The sequence below is a fragment of the Labrus bergylta genome, chromosome 5 (genome assembly GCF_963930695.1).
Source record: "Labrus bergylta chromosome 5, fLabBer1.1, whole genome shotgun sequence".
In the NCBI taxonomy this organism is placed as follows: domain Eukaryota; kingdom Metazoa; phylum Chordata; class Actinopteri; order Labriformes; family Labridae; genus Labrus; species Labrus bergylta.
In genome coordinates, this window is record NC_089199.1 from 3,615,185 (window position 1) to 3,638,400 (window position 23,216).

Sequence of the window (23,216 nt, forward strand, 5' to 3'; positions counted from 1 at the left end):
TACCTGAGCTAAAGTTATGCAACTGCTTTGGTCTTTGAATCTCACGGTCACTGTTGTTATTTTATGACTGTTCGGTCTCTCTCTGGCCCTGCAGGCCTGCTGCTTAATGAGTTTTATTCGTCTCATTGGAAAGGACACTCCATTGTACATTCAGTGTCTCCCTCACTGTCCCTTTCTCTGCTCCAGAGTGTGTAACATAATGACAGTGAGGGAAACACTGCAAAGTATCATGCTGAACAAAATATCCCACTGAGCTATGCAGTCAGATGACTTTGAATGTGACTCAAATTACACAGAGCACACCACAACAGAACAGATCTGAAATGGAAAATCACCAGTGACCTTCACCGCTTAAACCTCAGACTGGGAACCCCCACCACACACACACAAATGGCCAGAGGTTACTCACCTGTCCTGCGCAGAGCGAGGTCTTTACGTTGGTCACAGGGGGAAGCCTGAGGACTTGGGGATATGTCAGGATTTGGGAGCCTTGGTAAGAAAAAAATTAAAATATTAAAAAAGCATTCTGGGTCTTGCAGTTAAACACAAAAATTACAAAACTGTACATTCTGCATAAGCTATTCTGGTCCTGCAGCGCTCACTCCTTGAGTTCTACTTCAGAAAAAATATCGAGTAGTGTTTGCAATATTTGCTTGTTTTTCTAACTCACCTGTAGCCCTGGGTAGGAGTGCTGTGGGTGGGAGTTACCCTGTCGTGTGTGGACTGACTCTTCATTATTAAGTGTTCCCGGAGTTTCTGCCTTACCATGGGACTGGATACAGCACCTACCAGTAAATAAAAACAATGAATGAGGAAACACACAGTGATCATGTACAGCCAAACAAAATGAAAACTTACAACCACAGTGGGTTAATCATTAAATCTTTATTGTTTTTTCAAAAACACTGTGTTACACTGAGTCATTTTAAGTAGAATCCAGGATTTTTGTCACTTTCCCATATGATCTACTGATTTACTTTAAGTGGTAAAAAAATAAACGCAGCAGAAAAATGTTTCCTGTAAGGATGTTTGCTTCACTTAGGTACGATATGAGAACAAATTTCCTTGGAATCTGAGGATTCATCACAGAAGTTTTGGAAATCCCCCATTTTTTCTTCATGAAACCTACAGTGAGCTATGACTCAGATGAGGAGCACATCAGCACCAAAATGTTTTTTAGCAGAGAACTTACGCAAACCCCTTACAGTAAAGAGATGTACATTGCATGTGATACTCACTCGGCCCAGGTTTTCTTTTTCGTATCAGCTGTTGTAGCTCTTCTCTTTTCTCTTCCTCCTCCATCTCTCTTTGCCTTTGCTCAATGTTATACTGAGTAGAAAAACAATCAAGACACATAAATATTAGCCCTGCTAGCCTGCCTTAACCAGTCATGAGATTTGCATTAAAAAAGACAAACACTGCTTCTATTGAACATTTAAATAAGATACACATCTGTACACACCAGAATATTGCTTCAAGATTTACATGTCAGATAAGATTGCAAGTTTAACTAAAACAATTACACGATTGAAGTGCTGTACAAATCAGCTTTTCTATGATCAGCCCCTAGCAGACTCTAAAGCTGAGAAGGTTTTCTGTTTACTGTAACCTGACCTGCTTCTAAGAAATTTCTGCTGAGCATTACACCTGTGTAAAGTAGTGCAGAAAAAGCAGCTGGCGTGTTCTTGTGGTTAATGTGGCAGGAGGTCGATCTGCCTTTCACTCTGTCAAGCTCCCCCAAATAAAACCATGCCTGTCACTCTGTGTGTTTCAGACAATGTTGTATTTAGTGTGTGTATGTACTGACAGCTTAAATGCCTCTTATGGTTTGATGAAGCTGTCCAAAGGCGATAAAAATTAAAAAAAACTACATGAAAAGAATAAATATCAAAGATTTAGCCAGTGTGTGCCTTTACCTGCAAGTGATGCTGGGGCAACTGGGTGAAATGCTGAGAGGTGAGGGATCCCAGGAAGAAGGGAGAATGGGGGGTCAGCATGGCCGAATCTGAGCCTGGATGTAGCAACCTCTGGCTCACACTTAGGTCCATGGACTGCTCCCCATGTATGGATGATGAAACCTGGTTTTCTGATGATCACCTCCACTGCAGAACCGACAAAGAAGAAAATGACAATTTGTCAATGTGACCATCATTTATGGAAACTCAGTGAATCATTCTTGAGTATCTGTTGAAATTACATCATAGTCTACTTTATAATTTCGGTTTAAGGGCTGTCCAGTATAACCTTTAAGGGGCTTTAAAGTAGTCAGTAAGAATTACAAGCCAATAATGTGAAGCTCCAACTACAATGCACAAACAACAACACAAACTATCATTTCATCTACATTCATCATTTGCTTCCATCTTTTGCTTTTTTTGTAATATGAGTCAGTGCTAGGGCCCGACCATTATGGGATGTTTGGGGCCCATACCGATATAGATAATTGGGAAAGAAAATGAATCTGATACCGATAAATTGGCCGATATCTTTCTTGGATCTATGTTCGGTCAGCAGACACAATACTTTATTGTGTTAATCCCTCAAAAGCAGTAATCACTTGTGAAAAATATATACAAGATGGTCACTCAACTGAAAAGTAACTGCGCATATGTGCATCACTGCTTGACACTGTAAAGAGATATAATGCTTGTTGTAATCCATATAGCACACTCTGCTGGTGAAAGAGAACTGCTTGTTTAATACAATGAAATTCTAATCAAATGCTATTTGATTGGGGGATATATCTAGTAATACCGGTGCATGACTGTGATAAAATTAGCCAATATCGATAGTCCCTGGATATGCTCATATATTATCAGCTGGTCAATATTATCGGCTGGCTGATTAATGGCCCGGGCTCTAGTTCTGATCCAGCTGAAGCAATCCACAGTTTTCAATATAACCAATGAAACTGGCTACAGTAGGCACAAGAGCAGAGAATATGATATATCTAAACATGAAGTGTCCGCAGGCTTCTTGCAGACATTAGTCAATATTAAAATGTATTAAACAATAAGTTTACGTACAATGACTGTTGATAATTTCCAACTTAATTTTTAATAATATTTTCAGTATCTTGATCTCTTACATAGCTCTCCATAGTCCGTGGATGTGAAATTACCAACAATACAACTTGGGTGAAAAGGTTCCAAACACTGAAGACACAATGTCACATAATAATGGATGCGACATACAGTATGGTCATCTCTATATTAATATATGTAAACAACTAAAAACTGAAATGGTTACCTGACACAGAATATTTTAACTGATATTCAAAGAAAAAGTCAAAGAAAATTTGTTTCTGTGTGTTCTTTACGTAAACATGATCAAGAGTCCACTCAGTTTGTTTGGTGTAAGTTTATGCACAGATGTTTACTTGGATGTGAACTCTTCATGTTAAACAGTAATGTTTCATTTAATTTAAGTATTCCTGCCTCCATGAAATGGCTATTGTCCAACTCTGCATTCAGGAAAGCAAAAGAGAGGGGGTGTTTGTGTGTGCTGGGGTTGGAGGGGCAAGAAAGTGTGGAGGAAACAGGGTGGGGAGCTAGATTTGAACACTGTGTGGTCAAGGCATTTGGGTCAGGTACATCAATCTGTCATCTCCCTTCCAGGCTTTACAAAAATGAAGGAAATAAAAAGCTAAATTTAGCACGAGTGAGACAACTAAACCAAGCTCCTGTGCCCTAACATAAGACAGATGTATTTTATAGGTGCAGGGGAGTAGGTAAAGCATTTCATCCACCAAGCAATTCACAGGCCGCTGTTAATATGTCAGAGCACACTTGCAATATATTCATTTTGATAGATTTATCTGCATATATGCCACATTTCTGATAAGGAAACTTATAATAACTAGTACTAAGAAAACATCAGCCTCAGGATTTTCTAGTGTTTTGTGTGGCACCATAACAACGGTACAAAACAAATGCAAACTCACAGATAATTTGATACTGTTTTCACGTGTCATTGTGTCTGACATTTGAAACCAATAAACATGTTGAGGAATGTTTTGGAACAACTGATACAAAAGCATAGAGATACAGTATGGAAGGAGATAGCTTCACCCTCTGGGGTAAATGGACAGAAGGAGGGAGGGAAGGCCGTGGAAATTTACTGAACTCATAGACCGACATGACTGCAACTCAAAATATGACTCTACAGATTTCCTGTAAGTGGACAGTTCTTTACTGGCATACCCTGCTGGATCACCTTATCTGCTGAGAAATGCACTGCAACACAGTGACAACTATACAATGACAATGCTGTATCCACATCACAGTCCGCCTGAAATAATATCCTTGCAAAAAAAAGGATTTACTTCATTTAGGATTAATTCAGGAGTTTATAAGTAGAAGGTGACATTATCAAACCACTTTATGATAGGGCACACTGAAAAAAGTTAAAACCAAGTTCCCAAAATAGAATATGAGATTTAATCAAGTAGATGGTATTTTTATATTGAAAACACACATAACTTTGATGCCTGTTTCAAGAAAACAATCAGAATCTCCATCACACTGGTACACAACACTTGGATAAGGAAAAGAGATCACTTTAACTGATCTAACCGTCAGCAGTGATACAAACCCGATAACAAACCTCAATTTGCAGGCTGCACCCAAGGCCTACAAAACCTCCTGGTGCAACGGTGCAGCAAGTTCCCCAGCCAAACGTACTGTTATTTGGTCCTCTTTTCCAACAGAAAGACTGACTCAGAGGACGAAATAATCATGTCTGTAAAGGCGTTTGAGGTTGACAGAAATCCTCTGGTGAGGAGAACTTTCCCACGGTCTTATTATTGTGGGTCAGGTGAGATTTACACACAGACGAACATGAAAAAAACAGGCGAGAAGTTTATAAGACCGGAGCCATTTAAAGTGCAAGATAACATCGTAGACTGTTATGCTTTGTTGATATCCTCAATTTTTTTCACTACTTTGCTACAATTCTACTTTTCCAATAATAACAATACAATCAGCTATAAAAAGCTGAACTGTGTTTTTATTCAGAAAGTGCTTTAATCTTCAACAGCCTGTAATATAAAAACTGCATCAATTAAATAACAGTATTATTTTACTCCCCATCAGTGACAACAACTTTACAAACAAACGGTGACATTTTTCTGTGAATAACAAGTCTGCTGTTATCTAGAGAAACAAGAACTTTGACAATGTTATACACCTAACACACACAGCATTAATTTAGCGATTTTGTGTGTGTCTGTGCACTGGTTGTAGCTGCAGCTATACGAGTCAAACAAAACAGCTACAGACTACAGCAGGCTGTAACATTACTGATGTAAAGCAGATCACAGTTGAGCTGTGATTCGTTTCACCACTAAATGTCTTCATGGGGCCCAGTCATGAGTTTTCATTGCATAGAGGTCAACAGAAATATATGCAAGTCTGATCTATGATTATATTTACAGATCATCTTAAAGACAAGAACACAAAGGATGACAAGCCACCTGTTAAAATCATTACACGCTTCTTGCTCTGCACAGTTCTCCGGCGTGCGTCACTGGAATCCTACCTTTCCAGGTAACTCAAGGAAGTCATGGCATTTCATGCAGGTAACACTTGTTCTTAGAGAGATTTGTGTCACTTTCAGATGGTAGAAGCCTGAATGTCAATAACATTATGTTGTTTTTAAGCACTGGATCTTTTAATAGAAAAAAAAGTAAAAGGTGCAACAGGAAGTAGCCATAGCAACATGACAGTTTGTGTTGTGTTGAGAAGAATGACTCTGTCTTTTCAAATAAATCACAATTACTGCTAATCAGACAATCTCTGAAACAAGCGTGTTGGTAGTGTTGCACATAAACACACTCAAACATGAATGCCAAACAAGAAAGCTCCATAGTGAACAAAGAAATGAAATGAAAACAGTGTTAGTTCTCATCTAAACGGTAAATACAGTGAAGATCAGGCTGAAGCCACCATAGGTATTTGGACTTCTACTCACTTTAAACCATGTCACACTAAATGTACTTCAAGAAACATATGGTCAACTTGTACTCGTTACATTTTCTAGTAGGATATTGTTTTGCAATTTTCAAGGGAAGGCCACTCTTAAGTGGAATCATCACATGACATGACATAGGCAGTGATTCATGCCTGATGAATTCAAAGAGCCAACACAATAGTTAAACTTCCTTCATCCTTAACTCTGAAAGGTTTTTAAAAAAGCTGCTAACACTCCCTATGATCTTACCAACAATATATTTACCCTAACAACTTCTGTCCACGTCACAAAACACCAAAAAGTAATGCAATGGAACAAATGTGTTTAGCCAACATTGCTTTCCAGGTTCTGCTATAAATCAACTGGGCTCTAAAAAACTAGATACATAATTTAAAAGCTGAAAACAAATGCTATTTATCAGATACACATCTGTACTGTCTAGAAGAATAAGGAGAACTGCATCTAGATAAGATCTGTTTGTGAGCTGTTCTGCCTCTCATTTGAGCACTGTGTTGCTAAAAATAGACAGGAGACAAACTTCTGGTTTCTGTAATAGCATATTTGTTTCACAACCATCATCCTCTTTCTGTGAGCCCTCTGCAGCAACGCACTCGAGCACTGACACACACACACACACACACACACACACACACACACACACACACACACACACACACACACACACACACACACACACACACACACAGAAACAGTGACTTCCTGTTTCTAAAGTTAGTCTGAACCATAACATCCTCTTAGTTCATTTAGGCAAGAAGAAGCTGCTATTTTGGTTGAAGGCCTCCATTGACTCATTGTTGCAGCTTGAGAGGAAGAAGTCTTTCAACAGTATTTATATTCACATTGTGGCCCTAAAAAGTACTTTGTTTATTGTTGGGTCAAAGTGAACTCCACAGTGGTATTGGTTGAAGTTAATTCTGGAAGTTGCACATTAGGGTTAAGTGCTAGTTACTATTTAGATATATAAACACTGGAAGCCAGTCTGAGGTCTATGCCTCGTAAGATGAGCAATGAAGAAGTAACAGCAGGAGCTCAAAGAAAAATATACTGTGGAGATAAGTTTCCAGTAAGGTGTGTAACTTACCTTACAATTTTACCTTGTACTCAGGTTGTCATAATTTTTTCATATATATGACTTTTGAATTTTAATCCTGATTCAATTACATTGTTTCCTCCAAACCTGTAAGGGTTTTCTTAATGGTTATGACAGTCTAAATTGAAAGGACTTTGACAGTCTAAAGCATGTTGTCTTAAATGTGAGGGGCAACTGGATTTGAGCAATGGATGACTGATTTTTCATGTTAACTCAGAACGCACTCTGGGTGCTAAGTGAGGTGCAGGGCCCTTAAGAGGTTGGATTAAGTGGCTTGATTACACGTAGGTGTGTTTTTCCTGACCACACAGGACACAACTAATTTATCTCTCTTATTAACAACAGTTTGCGACACACAAACTTTTTTTTGGGAAATCAGAAATTTGGCATTGTTGTGATGTGAAACTACTAGAAGGATCACTGATCATACTGAGGATCAAAATCAAAGCACAATTCAATGAATTTTTCATTGAAATACGAGTCGTTATGTTTAAAGAGGTCATATTATGCCCTTTATTGGGTTCATATATTTAATCTATGTACCTACTAAAGTATGTTCACAATAGCTAAAGTTCTAAAGTGTCTGTTTTCATGTACTGCTGCTCCATGCACCGGCTCGCTTCTGACTCTCTCTAAGGCTCTGAAGTGCCCACGTTCAGAGTCCCCACGTGTACCAAGTCTGATCTGATTGGTCGGCCTGTTGGCTCTGCCGTAATTGGTCAGTCGCTCAGCCACTCTGGCTCCGAGGGCCGGGGAGCAAAAACATTAGCGCCTTAACACTACTGTGCTACCGCAGGCTACGGCATATCGTGGGCGTGCTACAGAAGTTAACGAGCACACAACATGAGCTGCTGGGCTTGCCACAACGAGCCAATGGGCTTAGATCAGTGATCTCACACTGACAAGACGTCACACTGACACATTTTTATCGAGGGGGGCTAGAACCAAGCGTTACATGCAGCTAATGCTACAGCTAACAAGAGGACGTAGGAGAAGCTGCGTTTCCGCAGACTTTGAATTTTTGCACATAGATGTGCCTAAACATGCACAGAAGACATGGAAAACACACTAAAGAGCATGTAAAATGAATATGAAGAAGAAGAATATGAGAAAGAAGAATATGACCACTTTAAAATCCGGTTGAAACTAAGCTCTGTATTAGCTTTAGACCCACACACAATATTAAAATACAAGAGCTTCTCTACTATGGTGCGTCCACCTTCAGCCCGCCACCTATCTCTTGGTCCTTTTCTCCGTCCCCCCCGTCCTTAGGTTAAGAGGAATCCACAGCTGTTGGGGACATTCTGTCCCTCTGCTTCCGAGCAGCTGGAGTATCAATCTCCTAATGTGTGCATCCATGTGTGTGTGCTTGTGTGGGTCCATCCAATGTGCGCCAAGATATTAATAGCTTACAGTTGTTTCCTTTGAGTGTACACAGCAGGTCTTTGTGTTTGCATAAGTAGGATCTTCTTGTGCGACAGTTGAGGGTGCGTATACAAGTATCCGTGTGTTGGTGCCAATGTATTAATAGTGCCCATTTGTTTCTTTAGAGGAACACTGTCGGTCTTTGTGCAAGTTTCAGTGTATGTTACCATGCTGGGTTATTTTTAGTGTCACCTGTCAGTAAACACTTGTGTTATTGTATGTTATCATGCACACATTGATGACACTGAGTTTATACGATGCTGTTTTTTGACGTATTAATAGTATAGCAACACTTGTTTTGCTGAGGGTGGTGTGTGTGTTCTTATGAATGTATAAATAGTATTGCCAATTGCCCACACATGTTTCTGTATGTGAACGGCGTGTGTGTAAGTGGCTGTCAATAACTCCAGCCTCACATATATCAGCCCAACTGCAAATAGATGTGGATAGTTTACTACAGCCGCTTTAAGTAGGCGCTGATATTGGCTTATCACAGTATCTGTAGACTGTTGCAAACATGGGAACACTAATGTTTTAGAGGCTACAAATGGGTTAGGGTTAGGGTTAGGGTAAGCAAACAACGTATGTTTCACTATTACTTGTATGAAAACTTAAACACCATTCTCCTATTTGACAAATACATTTAATTGGTAACAAAATAATGTTTTCTGGGCCATTTTATAAATTATTCGCATTTCTTTCATGGCTTCAAAAGCCTTCCTTTTTTCTCTAAGATCAATGTTCTATTTTTCAGACAGATCATTTTATGTATGGAAAATATTTTGCTATAAATTTTTTTAGGAAAAGTCAACTATGTTCCAGTACAAATGTGTTTCAGTTCAGACTTTTATTCGATAGCAATAAACTCTGAAAAGCATACCACCCTGATTATTTAATTTCCCAGCAAAGCTCATTAGGTAACAACTTATTACAACATACACTCCTACACTTGGCTGTACACAATATAACAGTGCAAGCAAAAAAGAGACTTGTCTTATTGTCTGGTCCGATTTCTCTTTCTCTTCAGCCCTGTTTTGTACTGTCCCTTCTACACTTTTAAACCAAAAGATTAAAGGTCAGAGAGTTATAAGACTTCTCTTGATGCTGTGTCCCTGAGGCAGCACAGAGAAAAGATGAGGGGTTGCCTGCTCACTGAGGAGTTGTGTGTAAATGAGCAGTCAAAAGCTAGCATGCTCTTTAGTGTGATTCACTAGCTTGATTTCTCACAAGCAAAACAGACTGACAATTGTTGAGATTAAATTTTTCCTCTTTGGGATCCAAAAGGTCAATTTTTTGGAGGGTGAAAACAGAGCTAAATTTGGCCTAGGGATCAGTCATAAGGTTGGCATGAGACCGAAACTCTTGTCTTGCCTGAGGACACACACGATGTGTGTTAGTGCAAAAAGGATTAACAATGATACTCTCATAACTGGGCAGGTGCTTGATGTTCATAAGAGAGAGTACACTGGTACAAATACACACCCTCATTCAGACACACCACACACAAATAATCACCTTAACACTGACCTCAATTATGCAAATCACAACAAGAGCCACCGTTTGTCCTGATGGGAACTCCAGTGACTTCCTTTATGTAATTCAAAAGTACAGTGACTGATTATCTGAGCATATAGACTGTATCTCGTCAGTGCTGTGTTTATCTCATCTCCACCTACAAACATCCACCCATGCTATTACCAGATGTAATGTAGAGTAATGTGGCCTTAACACACACACAACATGCACACACACACACACACAACATGCACACACACACACACACACACACACACACACACACACACACACACACAACCATATATGTAAAAAACAAACTCCTGTCTTAAAGTTGATTTGACAGAGAGAACAAATCTTAACTTGAAGAATCCCATGTGTCTGCTGTAGCACACTGTGTATAACTGTCTGTTATTGCTCACTAAGTCTGACAGCTATGTACACAGAAGGGTTTGTTTCTAATCCACCCTGTAGTGAGTAAGAATAAGGTTACTTTCCTCTGGTACTACACTGTTCTTACTGCTGCTTTTGATTAAGTTACTTTCTTTATTTAAATTAAGTTACTTCCCATAATATACCAGTACATATTGCCCTCTTTCTCACAAAATCCACACATTCCCATGATACAAAAAAAAAGAGTGATGTTCCTGTTGGTTTTTTTTGGTTTTTGAGCAGCAGAGTGTATCAGTAGTCAGCTGAGTTGATCTTAAATCAGGAACAGGAAATGTGATCTGGGGCTCTGGCCGGGTCCAGAACAGTGTCCCTATTGTCAGTGCACTGCTGTGGCTCACACTGGGAAAACACTGGGGACTTTTAAAGGTTATCTGTCCTGGGAAAAGGTTTATGTTCACTTTCACAACTGGCCTGCAAAGTAAAGATAGATCCAAAATGGACACCTAAGAGTAAAGGCTCATGATGGTTTAATAGAGGGCTCAATAAAGAAGCTAATACAAAATACCTTCTCTATAAGTTTTTATTCAGCTAGAACCAAAAAACTGGTCCAAATCTCTAACCCTAACCCTCTATTAATCCGCTAATGCAGGAAAGTCTCTAACTGCTCAAGAAGACAAACTATCAACTTAAATGTCCTCTACTCATTTAGCTGAAGTCAAGAGGTTGTGAATGTGTCAACCATTTTATCAATAAGCAGTAATAGATCAACTATTTTAAAAATGTACAAGGACAAAACAAGATATGCAATGCCATCAGCATGTGTCCTGGAAAATTGTACTTGCTATTTTATGGATTTTTAGAGACCTATGTAACTAATAAAGTATGACTCATAGGATCGCTTCATATTTAGGAATAATGTTGACTACAGCTCCTATCTCACTAATATCCCAACAGTGAAAAGATTAATCTCTTGAAAGAAAATCAATCCGATCCAATTAGCTATGTCCTCTGGAAGCTCAAAAAGTTAACGGAAACAACTAGCACACATCTGGACACATCACAAGATGAACTGAATTTTTATATCAGGCTTTAAATCAACCTGGTTATATAATGTTTGTTGTTTTTAAATAGAGGGTTGGTTCATTGAAAGGAGAATCTCAGCTTCATATTTAGAAAGCAAGCTCATCACATTGCAGTTGTGTCATTAGAATTATGTAAGACACAAGCAATACTTTACAACTAGTTGGGCAGGAGTGTGACTGGTGGCTGACATGAGTGTAGAAGAAAGGAGACTTGTGTTGACATAAAAATGTCTTGTAAAAGAATGTAGACAAACCCCACAGACAGACAGAGTGACAAACTGAATTATATCACCTCCAGAGTAAGTGAAAATATTATTAAGCCTTTCCTCTAAGATGATGTTTAATACGTTTCATTTGAAACTTTAGCCACATGAGCTCTATTCTGCGTTTATTACAACAACAAGGCCAAACTTAGAAACTGTCGCAAGCTACGGGACATTTGTGTTTAACATTTTGGGTAAGATGAAACCAATTATGTTTCATGAAGGGCTGGTTATATTAGAATGATACACTTCACATATATATTCCTGGTGTGGATACAGTGTTAAGCATGCTCCAGAGGCAATCAGGCACACAAACAGCTAGACATCTTCCCATTCAAAGCATTGATGATGACTGCTGCTCATTTGAGATGATGAGTGGAAAATATAGAAGAGTGATACTGTAGACTTAAAAGTTAAAAAGAAAGGGGGTAGGAGTATAGGTGATGTCACTTCCTTTGGCATGGCAGACCTGTAACCAATGTAACTGAATCCTATCCACTACAGCAGTGAGGCTGTGACCTCATAGGGAACCTGGACACATGAGAACCTTAGTCTATGCATGGCTGCCTTTTGTGATTGTATGTTTGTGTGTTTTCTTTTTCTGTAGACCTTGGAGGAGTCCTCACCAATTTAACAACATGCTGTCATGAGCTAGCACACACTCAGACACACCTGTCCCACCCCTTGGTCCATCAAAAAAAGAAAACATTTGTTGCCTAGTAGTGAAACTTTTCAATGGCGTTATTGGCAGAAGTACATTCAGAAGGAAATCCACACCAGCACTCAAAATGAAGCCTTAATACCATAATTACACAATTATCCTTTCTATTTATCACCTCCAAAAAGTCATGTTACCTGTCAGATTAGGGTAATTGCTGCAGTCTTGGGTTTCACATTGTCATTAACAAGGCAGGTAATGATGGCATTACTAATTCAGACTGTACATCTGACTCTGGGTCATGACCTCGACATGTAGACTGATTTGGAAAATTATTATAATAGGATAAGTTTCATAATTCTTAAATAAACAGGACAAAACATCTTTTTTTTGCTTATGGGTAATCATTGCCAGTTGAGATTGAACACCTGTTGAGGTTGGATGCTAGCCAGACCAATAAGAAAACAGCGTTCATGGAATGTAGCTGAAATGTAGCTCATATCTCTCATCATAAAATAGGCTCAGGAAACAATACAGTTGTTTTCAGTTTTTAGTTTCACAACGTACACGAATATTTTTTCCCAACAAGAAAGCAGTAGACAACAGTTGAGTGTTGTATTTAGTAGGTCTTCAATAAAAATGTACAGAGTAAAAACAAGTTTGCTAGCTTCTTCACAGGTGGACGCTAATTAAAAGTTGCTTACCTTTTAGATTTTGGAGCTCAAAGCCGAAGCATTTTCAAACTACTTGTGTCCAGGTTTATGGTAGTAACAGCACGTTCAGAAAAAACGAAATTATGCTGTCTGCACTTTTTTTTTTTTTTATCTTGACTCTTTTTTTTAGTCGAAACTGGTTGTATTTGTGTCAGTAGTAGTAAAGGTTGGTCCTGTCGCTTTAAACCATCAGCGGGCGCTCCTGCAATGGCTGTATACGCACACAGCAAGTTTAAACTCAGCACTTTAAAACAATTCTCGATTAATTATGTAAAAGAAAGACTGTTCCCCGCCACGGAAAGCAGCTCTCCACGTTTCACCGTCTCCTCACTGAGTCTGACTGTCGGTGAATAGTGAAACTGCTGATAAGAACCTGCTGTGAGTTTCTCTTTCATCCGTGTGTGTGCTGCCGGTGTGAGGGCTCCATCTACTGAACTCCGCTGGGTAAGGATGCCCTTTGTGTGTGTGTGTGTGTGTGTGTGTGTGTGTGTGTGTGTGTGTGTGTGTGTGTGTGTGTGTGTGTCACTAACTCATCATGCAGAACAGCTAAATCTTTGCAGACAGCCTCTTCTTCGAACCAGAAGAGGCTGTGTGTGTGTGTGTGTGTGTGTGTGTGTGTGTGTGTGTGTGCGCGTGTGTCAATATGAGTACCAGAAGCCTAAACTCATATAAATTCATAAGCACATCAAGAGCAATTTTAGGATTAATAGTAAGGGGGTTTAGTTTAGGGGGCTTACTGATTGGCCAGCTTTTAACCATGCCGTTCTAACATGAGCCTGTGAATAATTTCATCCACTGTGTCAGTGTCACAGTGTCCACACTCAGCAGTGCCCCTGCAGGCTGGAGTAGGGACTTCAACAACTTACTATGTGCATATTTTTAGAAGCCTACACCTCTCCATAATGTGATAGGTTTGCAGCCCTAATTATGATGTATGATTATATGTAACACAAAACCTGAAGGACCTGACAACCTTCAAGATTATCTGTTGATTTATTTCCATACGTAATACATTAAGTATGAGCCTAAGTGGAAGTCCAACCAGGATAGACGGATGACCCAGAAGTCAGAATATTGAAAGTAAAAAATAGTTTTCTAAAGCCGTATACAGAAATAGAGCCACAGTTAGCCAACATGCCATAGAATCCCTATTATAATAATGAAAAGCAATCAATATTAATTTAAAAAAGGAAGTAATAAGATAGACTTTTCAATTGTTTCCCACTTTACAGCTGTGTATGAATAACAGCTTTGGGAACAAGCAGGCAAAAAAAAAAATCCTAGTAGAATCAATTATTTGTGTACAAACTTTAATATTTTTGACTATTGCTGCTAGAGGCCTTAAAGAAAATACAAAGCAGAATATTTTTCTGTATTCAATGTGTGTCCTGCGCTTAACAGATTTCAGTTCAATATAACCACTTTGTGAAGCCAGAGGCTCATTTCAACCTATTTAAAAAAAAAAAAAAAATTATATGCATAAATGCAAAAATGCAAATTCAGACAAACACACCCTAAACAGGCAAAAGAGGCCTGTAAATGCATAGTGTTGGTCTCACTGTTTCTCACAGTATTTTCTTTCTGCTTGTGGCCAAATCTGTCTCCTGCCAAAAACAATATTTGGGACAAAGCAACAGGTACAAAATTGTGAGCTAAAATGAGATTTGTTGTTCTGTTAAATTGTGTGAGGGAAGAATTATGGCCTGAGTTTTAAAAAGTGAATTGCTGTCGACAACACCACTTATTTCAGCAAGAGTATATCTTTCCTCCTGTGTATTTGGCAGTCCATCCCCCTGTCACGAGGTTGACTGTGGCCGATACAATTTGAGATAAGTACAAGCTAATTTAATTTAAGATCTTCCATTTTGAACAGCACATGCTAGCGATAATAGCCCCTTTCACACATACACTCCTGGAAATGTAGGCTATAGACATTTTCAGGACAGCCTGACCCTGAAATTTTCCTGATTTGCACTTTCAAACATGACCCTTCACTGTCTGGGGGTGGGGTGGGGTGGGGTGGTGTGGGGTGGGGGGGGTGGTGGCAGACAAAGCACTAGAGTCCGAAACTATGATTAAACTATGAACAAGTGAAGATGTAGTATTATAAATATATTATATAGCCTACGTGTGAGAACATAAATACAAATCCTTATTTATTTATTTATCTATTTAACTTAAAAAAAAAAAAAATGGACTATATTCCATGCTGATGAGAGAGGAGAGATGGCACGGGTCATACTGTGATTCACATGCAGTTTTTCAGAGTGTCTACCATTACACAGCACACTGACGATACAGATAGTAATGGAGGTTCTCTCCATTACTATCTGTATCGTCAGTGTGTAGTAGATATATCACCAATCTGTCTGCCTGTCATGCTCAATATCTGACTCAATAATGGATATATCTGTTCTGTATGTCCATGCACAGGCTACTATAAAGCATGATCCACGTCTCCACATGCATTGCAACGAGGAGCGGTTTCATTAGAGAGTAGGACCCACTCTGCTGCTGATGCAACGTGTGTTGGTGAGGGTAGCTGTCCTTGTATCACAGTTTATTATAACTACTGAATGTTTTAAAGGTGTAATGAAGCTGAATAAGACTCCTTGTTTATGTGCAAATGAAGATCTGATCTGAAGTATTTACTGGGGACAGATTTGGAGACGTATACTCTGGCCGGGTAGAGCTGCCCGTGTGATTGGATCGGCCAAGTGCATAACTAATACCAGGTGTAGATTGCCCTTCTCTGTGTTTCAGCCTACAGCCTATGGATCATAGAAATAAATACAGTCGTTAGACCCCTCAGTAAGATTATCCAAACCTTAAAGTACAATGAGACTTTGGGTGAGATGCTGTGGAGAACTCATCATTTTGGGATTGACTCTCTTGGAGACACACTTTTATACAGGATCCCCAAGATGATTTCAAAACTAAAAGCCAAAACCGTTGTGGAGAAGGGAAAAGACACATATGGCATACATGGGTAGGACTCCAATGGTGAGTTTTGTGGCCAGTAGGACTCACTCCTCTTCTAGTCACAGGAAGCCAGTAGGAATGAGAGGAATGCAGTCAGGCAATACGGTGATGGAGGGAGCAGCAGTTGCAGGGCGGATTGCCAAAAAAGTGAAAGAAACTGAGAGAGTAAGGAAAAAGATAGGAATAGTTAAAGCGTGATTCCAAGATGGAAAAAGCAGGGGCATGAATTATTAATATGCACAATCAGTCATTTGGGCACTGGGATGCCTCAAGCCACGCACAACCATACTCATGGTGTCCAGTCATGCTATTTGTAGTTAAATGAAGTGAAAGTGTAATCCTTCTCTTGGATAGTTACAAACAAATGTCCTGGTAATGGATGGAGACTCTGGTGGTCTGCAAACCATGATTGGATTTTTACACACAGAGGGTCAGACACACGAATATAAAGACACATGCATGCAAAAACATACACTGGCATGTAGATAAATACATGAGAAACACAGCCATTCATACACTTGACTTGTTTTTTCTTCTTTCACCAACATCTCCTTCAATTTCTCAAATACAATTTTCTGTCAGTATTTTCTTGGTTGAATTTACTTTCAAATATTATCTTTAATCACAAATGTGTCTGTCTTAAAAGGCTATGAAATGTGTTTTACATACCAAAAAAGAAAACTATCCTTAGAACTCTTTCTTATATAAAAAAAACAAAAACAAAGAATAGGAGGAACCTTTGGAAAGAGATGATATTTGTTTAATGGTTGACAGGCATAGAATAGGTGTCATATAGTTGACACATTTTGCAAGCAGTTAAATTGATAATATAGTTATTAAGAAAGTTAATCAAAAAAATGCACTCATCCTCAATTATGAGTGCTGAATCCTCTACCAAAAAATGTATCAAAATTATTTTAGGACAGCACATCAAATTCTAAAATTTCCACTTTTAGAATTTAAGGTGTGGGTGTGCTGTCCTGAAATCCTTGAAATATAATAATTAAGTCAAGAATTATTCTCAAACAGTGATCAAATATTACATGAATGAATAGCAGAAAACAATAACCCAGCTTTCTAGTTTTTAGTTATACTCTATTTTCAAGAGTTAGTGCACCTCTAATCAAAGTAGTACTCCAGCAGCACCACGCTGTGACACACCCACTGTAAACTACCCCACACCAAACAGCAGACACAGTGAGAGCTTACTGGTTAACATAATGGAGCATACAGAAACTATGAGCCTGATGCCCAAGGTAAAAACAAAAATACATTTGCCACATCAACTTTGTGACTTTTCTTTGTTGTGTCAATGCTTGTGTATTCTACTGCCATAAAGTGGCCAAAAAAATCAACAAATATCATGAATATCATGACTGATTATTGTCCTTTTGTATTCTTGAAATGTAAGTGTTGCTTCTCACAAACCTCTACTACGTATGTTGAAGATGTTCACAAATGTTCAGGTAGGCACCCCTTAGCTCTAGCCGGCAGCTCTGTGGTAACTTTGAACCGAGACAGCGCTGGAGGCTGTGCGAGCGGTTGATAGCCTCTAAAACCGTTTCCATTCCCAACAGCAAAGAAAAGTCAGCCCACAGAGGGGATATATAGAACTAAGAATTTGCCTAGTTTCTCTGGAAACCGACAACGATGGTGGAAAGTGTTGCTTTATGACGCCCTCACACTCCTGTGTGTGCGTGTGTTGAATGAAAAGGTCAAATCATAGAGTTAGGAACAGTTTGTTCCCCTTCTGAAAGCTTTTCACTTCTTTTTAAGTGTCAGCCTGTACAAATCTGCAAGCTGACTGAAGCTTACTGAAGATGCTGTCAACTTAATATTTATTTTTAAATATCTTGTGATGTCTCTTGTGTATTGGAATAAACAATTGTTATAGGTTACATGCAGTGAGAGAAGCAATACATTTCCCTGTGCAGTTTAATTCATGGCTTGTATGTACACAGAAATGTGGAGATGAACCTACTTAATTATTTGTAATTCCAGGTAAATGTGGTATTTCCATCTCTGTTCAGCAAGTTTTTAGTTTAACTGCTACTCCATGACAACATTTTCTGACACCTTTTTTTTTTCTCCATACAGTATAATTTCCAAATGATCGCTGCATTCACATTAACTTTAAAGCAAAGTGTTGTAGTAAGAAAATAATTCCACAAGGGGGCGGTACTCAAATAAATGGACCATATGTTAAGTTTGTTATCCAAACACAAACAACAGCCTGTGTAGGTGTAAGAAATGAAGTGTTCTTCACCTCATTTAGCAGCCTTCGCTTTAATGAAGAACCATCTTCAGACCAGGGAGGACTTCATGAGAAGTCATGTGTTTCTGTTGCCTTACTTTTGTCTCTCTGTGCTACAAATTATGAAAGAGTCTTAAGCAGTTTTGACTTTACAATAAACCCAAGTTCATGGTTATCTGAAACATTAAGTTTTTAAGAGAAACAAAAAAACATAAACACATCAATTACTAATCCTTCATGTCCTCACTTTGCTTGATTTAGAGACTCGTGACATGACTCGCTCACAGAGGTGATGTCTGATTCAGTGATTCAGTGAGACAGAGAGTCCCCAAGGGCCATTACCAGCTGACTGTGGCCTCTTAACTTGTTACCTCTGAACTTTTACAAACCAAACAAACCTAGAATAGAAAGATTTATCACAATGTCAGAACCATACGCTGTCAAATTCATCCTGGTATAAATACAGTTTGACTACTTGGACTGTTTCTTCAATTTGCATGGGATATTTCATTTAAGGGAGTCAGCTTCACTGTCTTAGCAGAAGAAGAAGAATATGAGAAATTATTTAGATCTGAGAAGCAGGATATAAAATATCAATTGATTGCTAATGAATGCATTACAATTGATCAATAATCAAATTTACTTTCTATGAATTTACCGTCAATCAACTACGCTAACCTATTATAGCGGCTCTCCTTCTCACCATAAAACCAGAAACAAAACAATAGGACACTTATGGGGGCAAGGTGCTTACTGTTTATTACCTCATTTTAATTTTTCAGAATAACAGTAAAACTAGTTTCACGTGGATTTGGGGACACATTCAAACTATTAATTTAATTATCAGGTAATCTGAAGTATACAGTTAAGTACTCATACTGAGTTAAACTCTAGCTGACAAGGTCTTCATCTGTTTTAATCAAATTACTGAGACATTAAAAACGATGAGGCCAATTAAACATCTAATGTCATCATTGTAACCCCGTTACTATCAGAGAGAACACTAAGGAATAACATTTTTTTTATTGAGAAGTCTCTAAATGTGCTTCAATGAATTAGTGGTCCGGAGTTTCGGTGGGAAAAGCAAGCAAAGGGCTGAGGCCATCGTATTAATTCATTATAAAGCAAGATTTATGTACAGTGCAGAAATAAAAGACAGCAGGAGGGTGAAAAACTAAAGTTGATACACAGCACACTCTGCTTACTTTTTACTTTCTTTATTCTAACTTTTACTAACTGGTGGTGTTGTGTTGTGTTGTGTTGTGTATAGGGCTTTTCCAGATTTCGATAGAAATATATTTTGTGGTCTAAAACTTTATGAATGCACAAGCATAATTCATACGGCATTAACAGCAGCTTCGTCTGCTCTCACTGTGTAACCGAACCTCTGTTCAGCTTTATTTACACTCATCTCTCTCTCTCAATGCTCCTGTGCTTCAGCATTGCAGAAAGGAACTGTTGGTCCGTCTCCTCATTCTTTGCGCTCTAATACTGTTCGTGGACAGACTAGCTCTCCGGGGTGGGTGGGTCTGTTTCCAATTTTCTCCCCTTCCCCGTGCTGTGAAAAGCCACATCCTAAAGCAAACAAATAAAACATAAAAAAAAAGGGGTACTCCTAAAGCTTCATACACCTACATTATTTTGGAAGCCTTAGCTTTGATAGTGGCTTCACAAAATCCAAAGCAAACCCAAGCTTCTCACAGTTGAAATCCAACCAAAGCTGACAATCTGCTGGCAGTAACAGTAAAGATGAACCAAAACCACAAACTGGACCCAAAAATCCTCTGTTTGTGTACACATCTGCAAACCCCTCTTTCCAGTCCACATAATACAAAAAGCAATGCATAATAAATACTCATCTGTTAATGTCCAAGATTTAAAGACGTCTTCTTGCACAGCTGTAATACATGTTTCACTAATAGATCTAAATGTGCAAATATAATGTCTCCTACCAGGTTGGGGTGCTGACATCCACTGAGAGGTCTCTCCAGTCAATCACAGAGGCAGCAGACAGACGGGCAGGCTGGCTGGAGAGGATAGATCCTGCTTTGACAGGGGAGTGGTGCAACCGCGCTGGAGCACGACCGTGCACTGACAGAGGGAGTCACAGTCAACTGGTTGACACAACGGGTTCACTCTGACTTTTTTCTGTCTTCTACTTCCTCTCATGTGAGCTCTCTCGCTTTCTCATTTAATCACTCCCCCTTATTCTTTTTTTTTTCTCGAGAAAGACACAGTTGCTCTGCCCTATCAGATCTCTTTCACTTTTCTTGTCAGTGCACCAGAAAAAAGTTTTGGGGATGTTGGTGTATTGGAGGGGTAGGGGGGGTTGCAGAGGTTGTGTGTATCTGTGTGTGTGTAGAGAGACAGAAAAAGAGAGAAAGACAGATTGCGTGGTCCCTTAGGTCTGTCAGACAATGGCAGGAAGTGCTGATTTAGGATGCACAAAGTACAGAGGACCGAAATAAGAAAGCTGCATCGAGCTTTGCAAGTATTGAAGACATATTTAAGTTGTGTGAGGCTGATCCAAATCTTAAAGCACTGTTGTTTTGGGTTTATTTAACAGTCGTCCTTTTTAATACCTCAGCATAATTTCACTTGTGTAGTCAAAACTTTTTTAAAAGCATCATCAAATTGCAGGTGACACTTATATTTGTAAGTTAATTCAAAAGGAGTGCATAAAGTAGTTCTCCCTCTATTTCTGGAGAATATGCTTCTGTCCCTTTAAACTGCGTGACCCAGTCAAGCCTCTATTTCTGAGTAAACACACAAATTGAGCATTCAGGGAGATTACTAGCACAAAGCGACATATTACACGCAAGCAATTACATTTCAGCCTGAGCAAGTTTAACGAGGACGAAAGCAGGCAGGATGATGGTAATTTATCAGAGAACTTAACGGTGTTTGAGCAAATTATAGAAGTTTGTGTCATTAAGATCTTATCCTTTGAATATCCTTTTTTTTTTTTACTTTAGCATGATTGAGCGTGTGATGAGTTTAGATATTTTCTAAGGTTCATTCATTCTGGAAAATCCACATTTTCTCCAGAATCACGTGTTGGAAAGGACGAGTTAAAGTGTGGTGTTTTCTTACTAAATAGTCACCAATGAGATCTGTGAAGAACTGGAGATTCATTCATGTAAATCAACATCAGATGGTTCAAAGGGCTGAGCCTGTTTTTACTGAACGTTGCTGTATCATAAGTCATGGGGTGAGGATAAAGCACATTAAACAGTAATTGAGGTTTTTGCCAATCCAAAATGTACTTGGTCCTTTATTTCCCACATGCTACACTACAGCCCTCACACAAGTTACATGAAAATCAGGGCGGTAGATTAAAAAAAAAACACCTTCGAGAAAGTTAGAAGCAGTCAAACAAAAAGCATCGAAAAAAACTTTAGCCGAGGAAGTCATAATGCATTTGCACAATTTGTGAAATACGTTTGCTTTTAAGACGGTTTTTGGGAAATAGTTATCCTTAAGGCTAAGCCACATTCAGTTTTCTTATATAACATAAACATGCTATGATTTTGTATATCCTCAACACTGGAGTCCTGACAGTTGTGATGGTTTAGAAGAACCCTTGAGGCAGAGAGTTGGAGATACTGCTGACCCCTTTGTGTGTGTTTGTGTGAGGGCTGGGGGGGATACAGGAAATATTGTGAATGATGATTCAGATAGTTGGGTCTTAATCTGTCAAGACCTAGTCCTTTCCTGATTTCCTGATGTGTCTACATGTGACCCTTTTCCCAAAAGAAAAACAGGACATGAGGCTTAACTAGCAGCAGTTAAAAAAACACGACTAAGTAATGACCCAAGTTGACTGTATGATAAGTCCTGCACAGGCAAATTCTGCATTTCACAATACCATGCATGTTTACCTACGCTCTGCCAATGAAAGGCGTCTGATCCAACCTTCACAACAGGGTTCTAAGTCTCTGACTAGACTTTTCTCCTCTGTCACTCCCTGGTGGTGGAATGAACTTCCAAACTCCATGTGATCTGCAGAGTCCCTCTGCACCTTTAAGAAAAAGCTAAAGACCCAGCTCTTTCATGAATACCTACTAACTTAATGATGATGGTCTCCATATTATTGATGATGATGATGGTAATGACGATGGTTTTTGTTTGATAACGATGACTTATAAGATGGTTTCTATACTGATTAGAGCTCTCAAGAACTGTCCTCAATGTTGTGCTTTGCCTCTGGTCACTTCCTGTCAGCACCTGTGTGTCCAGTCAGACTCAAAGCTGATCGTTTGCTCTTACTGACATTGTTCCCTTTTTTTCTAGATCCTTGCTTGTGTTGTACTTACTCTCTGATGTACGTCGCTTTGGATAAAAGCGTCTGCTAAGTGAATTGTAGAATTGTAGAATTTATTTAGCTATCTGATGTGCATTAACAGGTTGATCATTTGAGACCATTTTTAAAACATGAGCCCAAGCTGGTTTGTTTTGGGTTCTATCATCTTAGTAGCACAATGGAGATAACCTAAGTTAAACCTAGGTTAAAATCAGGTGGTCAATACCATTAGCATGTTTTCCTTGCCCTAATTAAATCAACACGACTTTCATTTGACCTTCACAAACCTTTCAGCAGACATAACAATGCCACAGACGGACGTAACAAGTCAGTAAGAAACAGCATACTGCTACGTCAACACAAAGTTGTATTGTTAAGTTCAATTAACCTGAGTTTACTTTAGGGTGTGTGCCACCATCTTCTCCATCTGAGGAAAAGAAATGCATCTAAAAAGGTCCACAAACCCTCTGACCTCATCTGCTGTGTGGTCTGGCTCCTTCTCCTGCTGCACTAGCAGGGATGGATTAGCTCTGTGGTTCAAATGTAA

General features: G+C 39.0%; 1 protein-coding gene across 2 annotated transcripts in view; it reads right to left on the bottom strand.

The window, feature by feature from the left end:
• Positions 1-20,458, bottom strand: part of LOC109993810 (histone deacetylase 7) — a 46,224-nt gene extending 25,766 nt beyond the window's left edge. Inside the window, exons 1-5 of one of the 2 annotated variants that reach the window (XM_020646901.3) lie at positions 20,319-20,458; positions 1,917-2,102; positions 1,239-1,329; positions 671-785; positions 410-489 (exon numbers count right to left, since the gene is read on the bottom strand). In XM_020646901.3, coding sequence (XP_020502557.1) covers positions 410-489; positions 671-785; positions 1,239-1,329; positions 1,917-2,048 — 418 coding nt within the window. In that variant the 5' untranslated portion in view covers positions 2,049-2,102; positions 20,319-20,458. Of the gene's footprint in view, positions 1-409; positions 490-670; positions 786-1,238; positions 1,330-1,916; positions 2,103-13,121; positions 13,562-20,318 lie in introns of those variants that run through there. The other variant, XM_020646902.3, reaches the window with a different exon arrangement.
• Between the last annotated feature and the right edge of the window lie 2,758 nt (positions 20,459-23,216).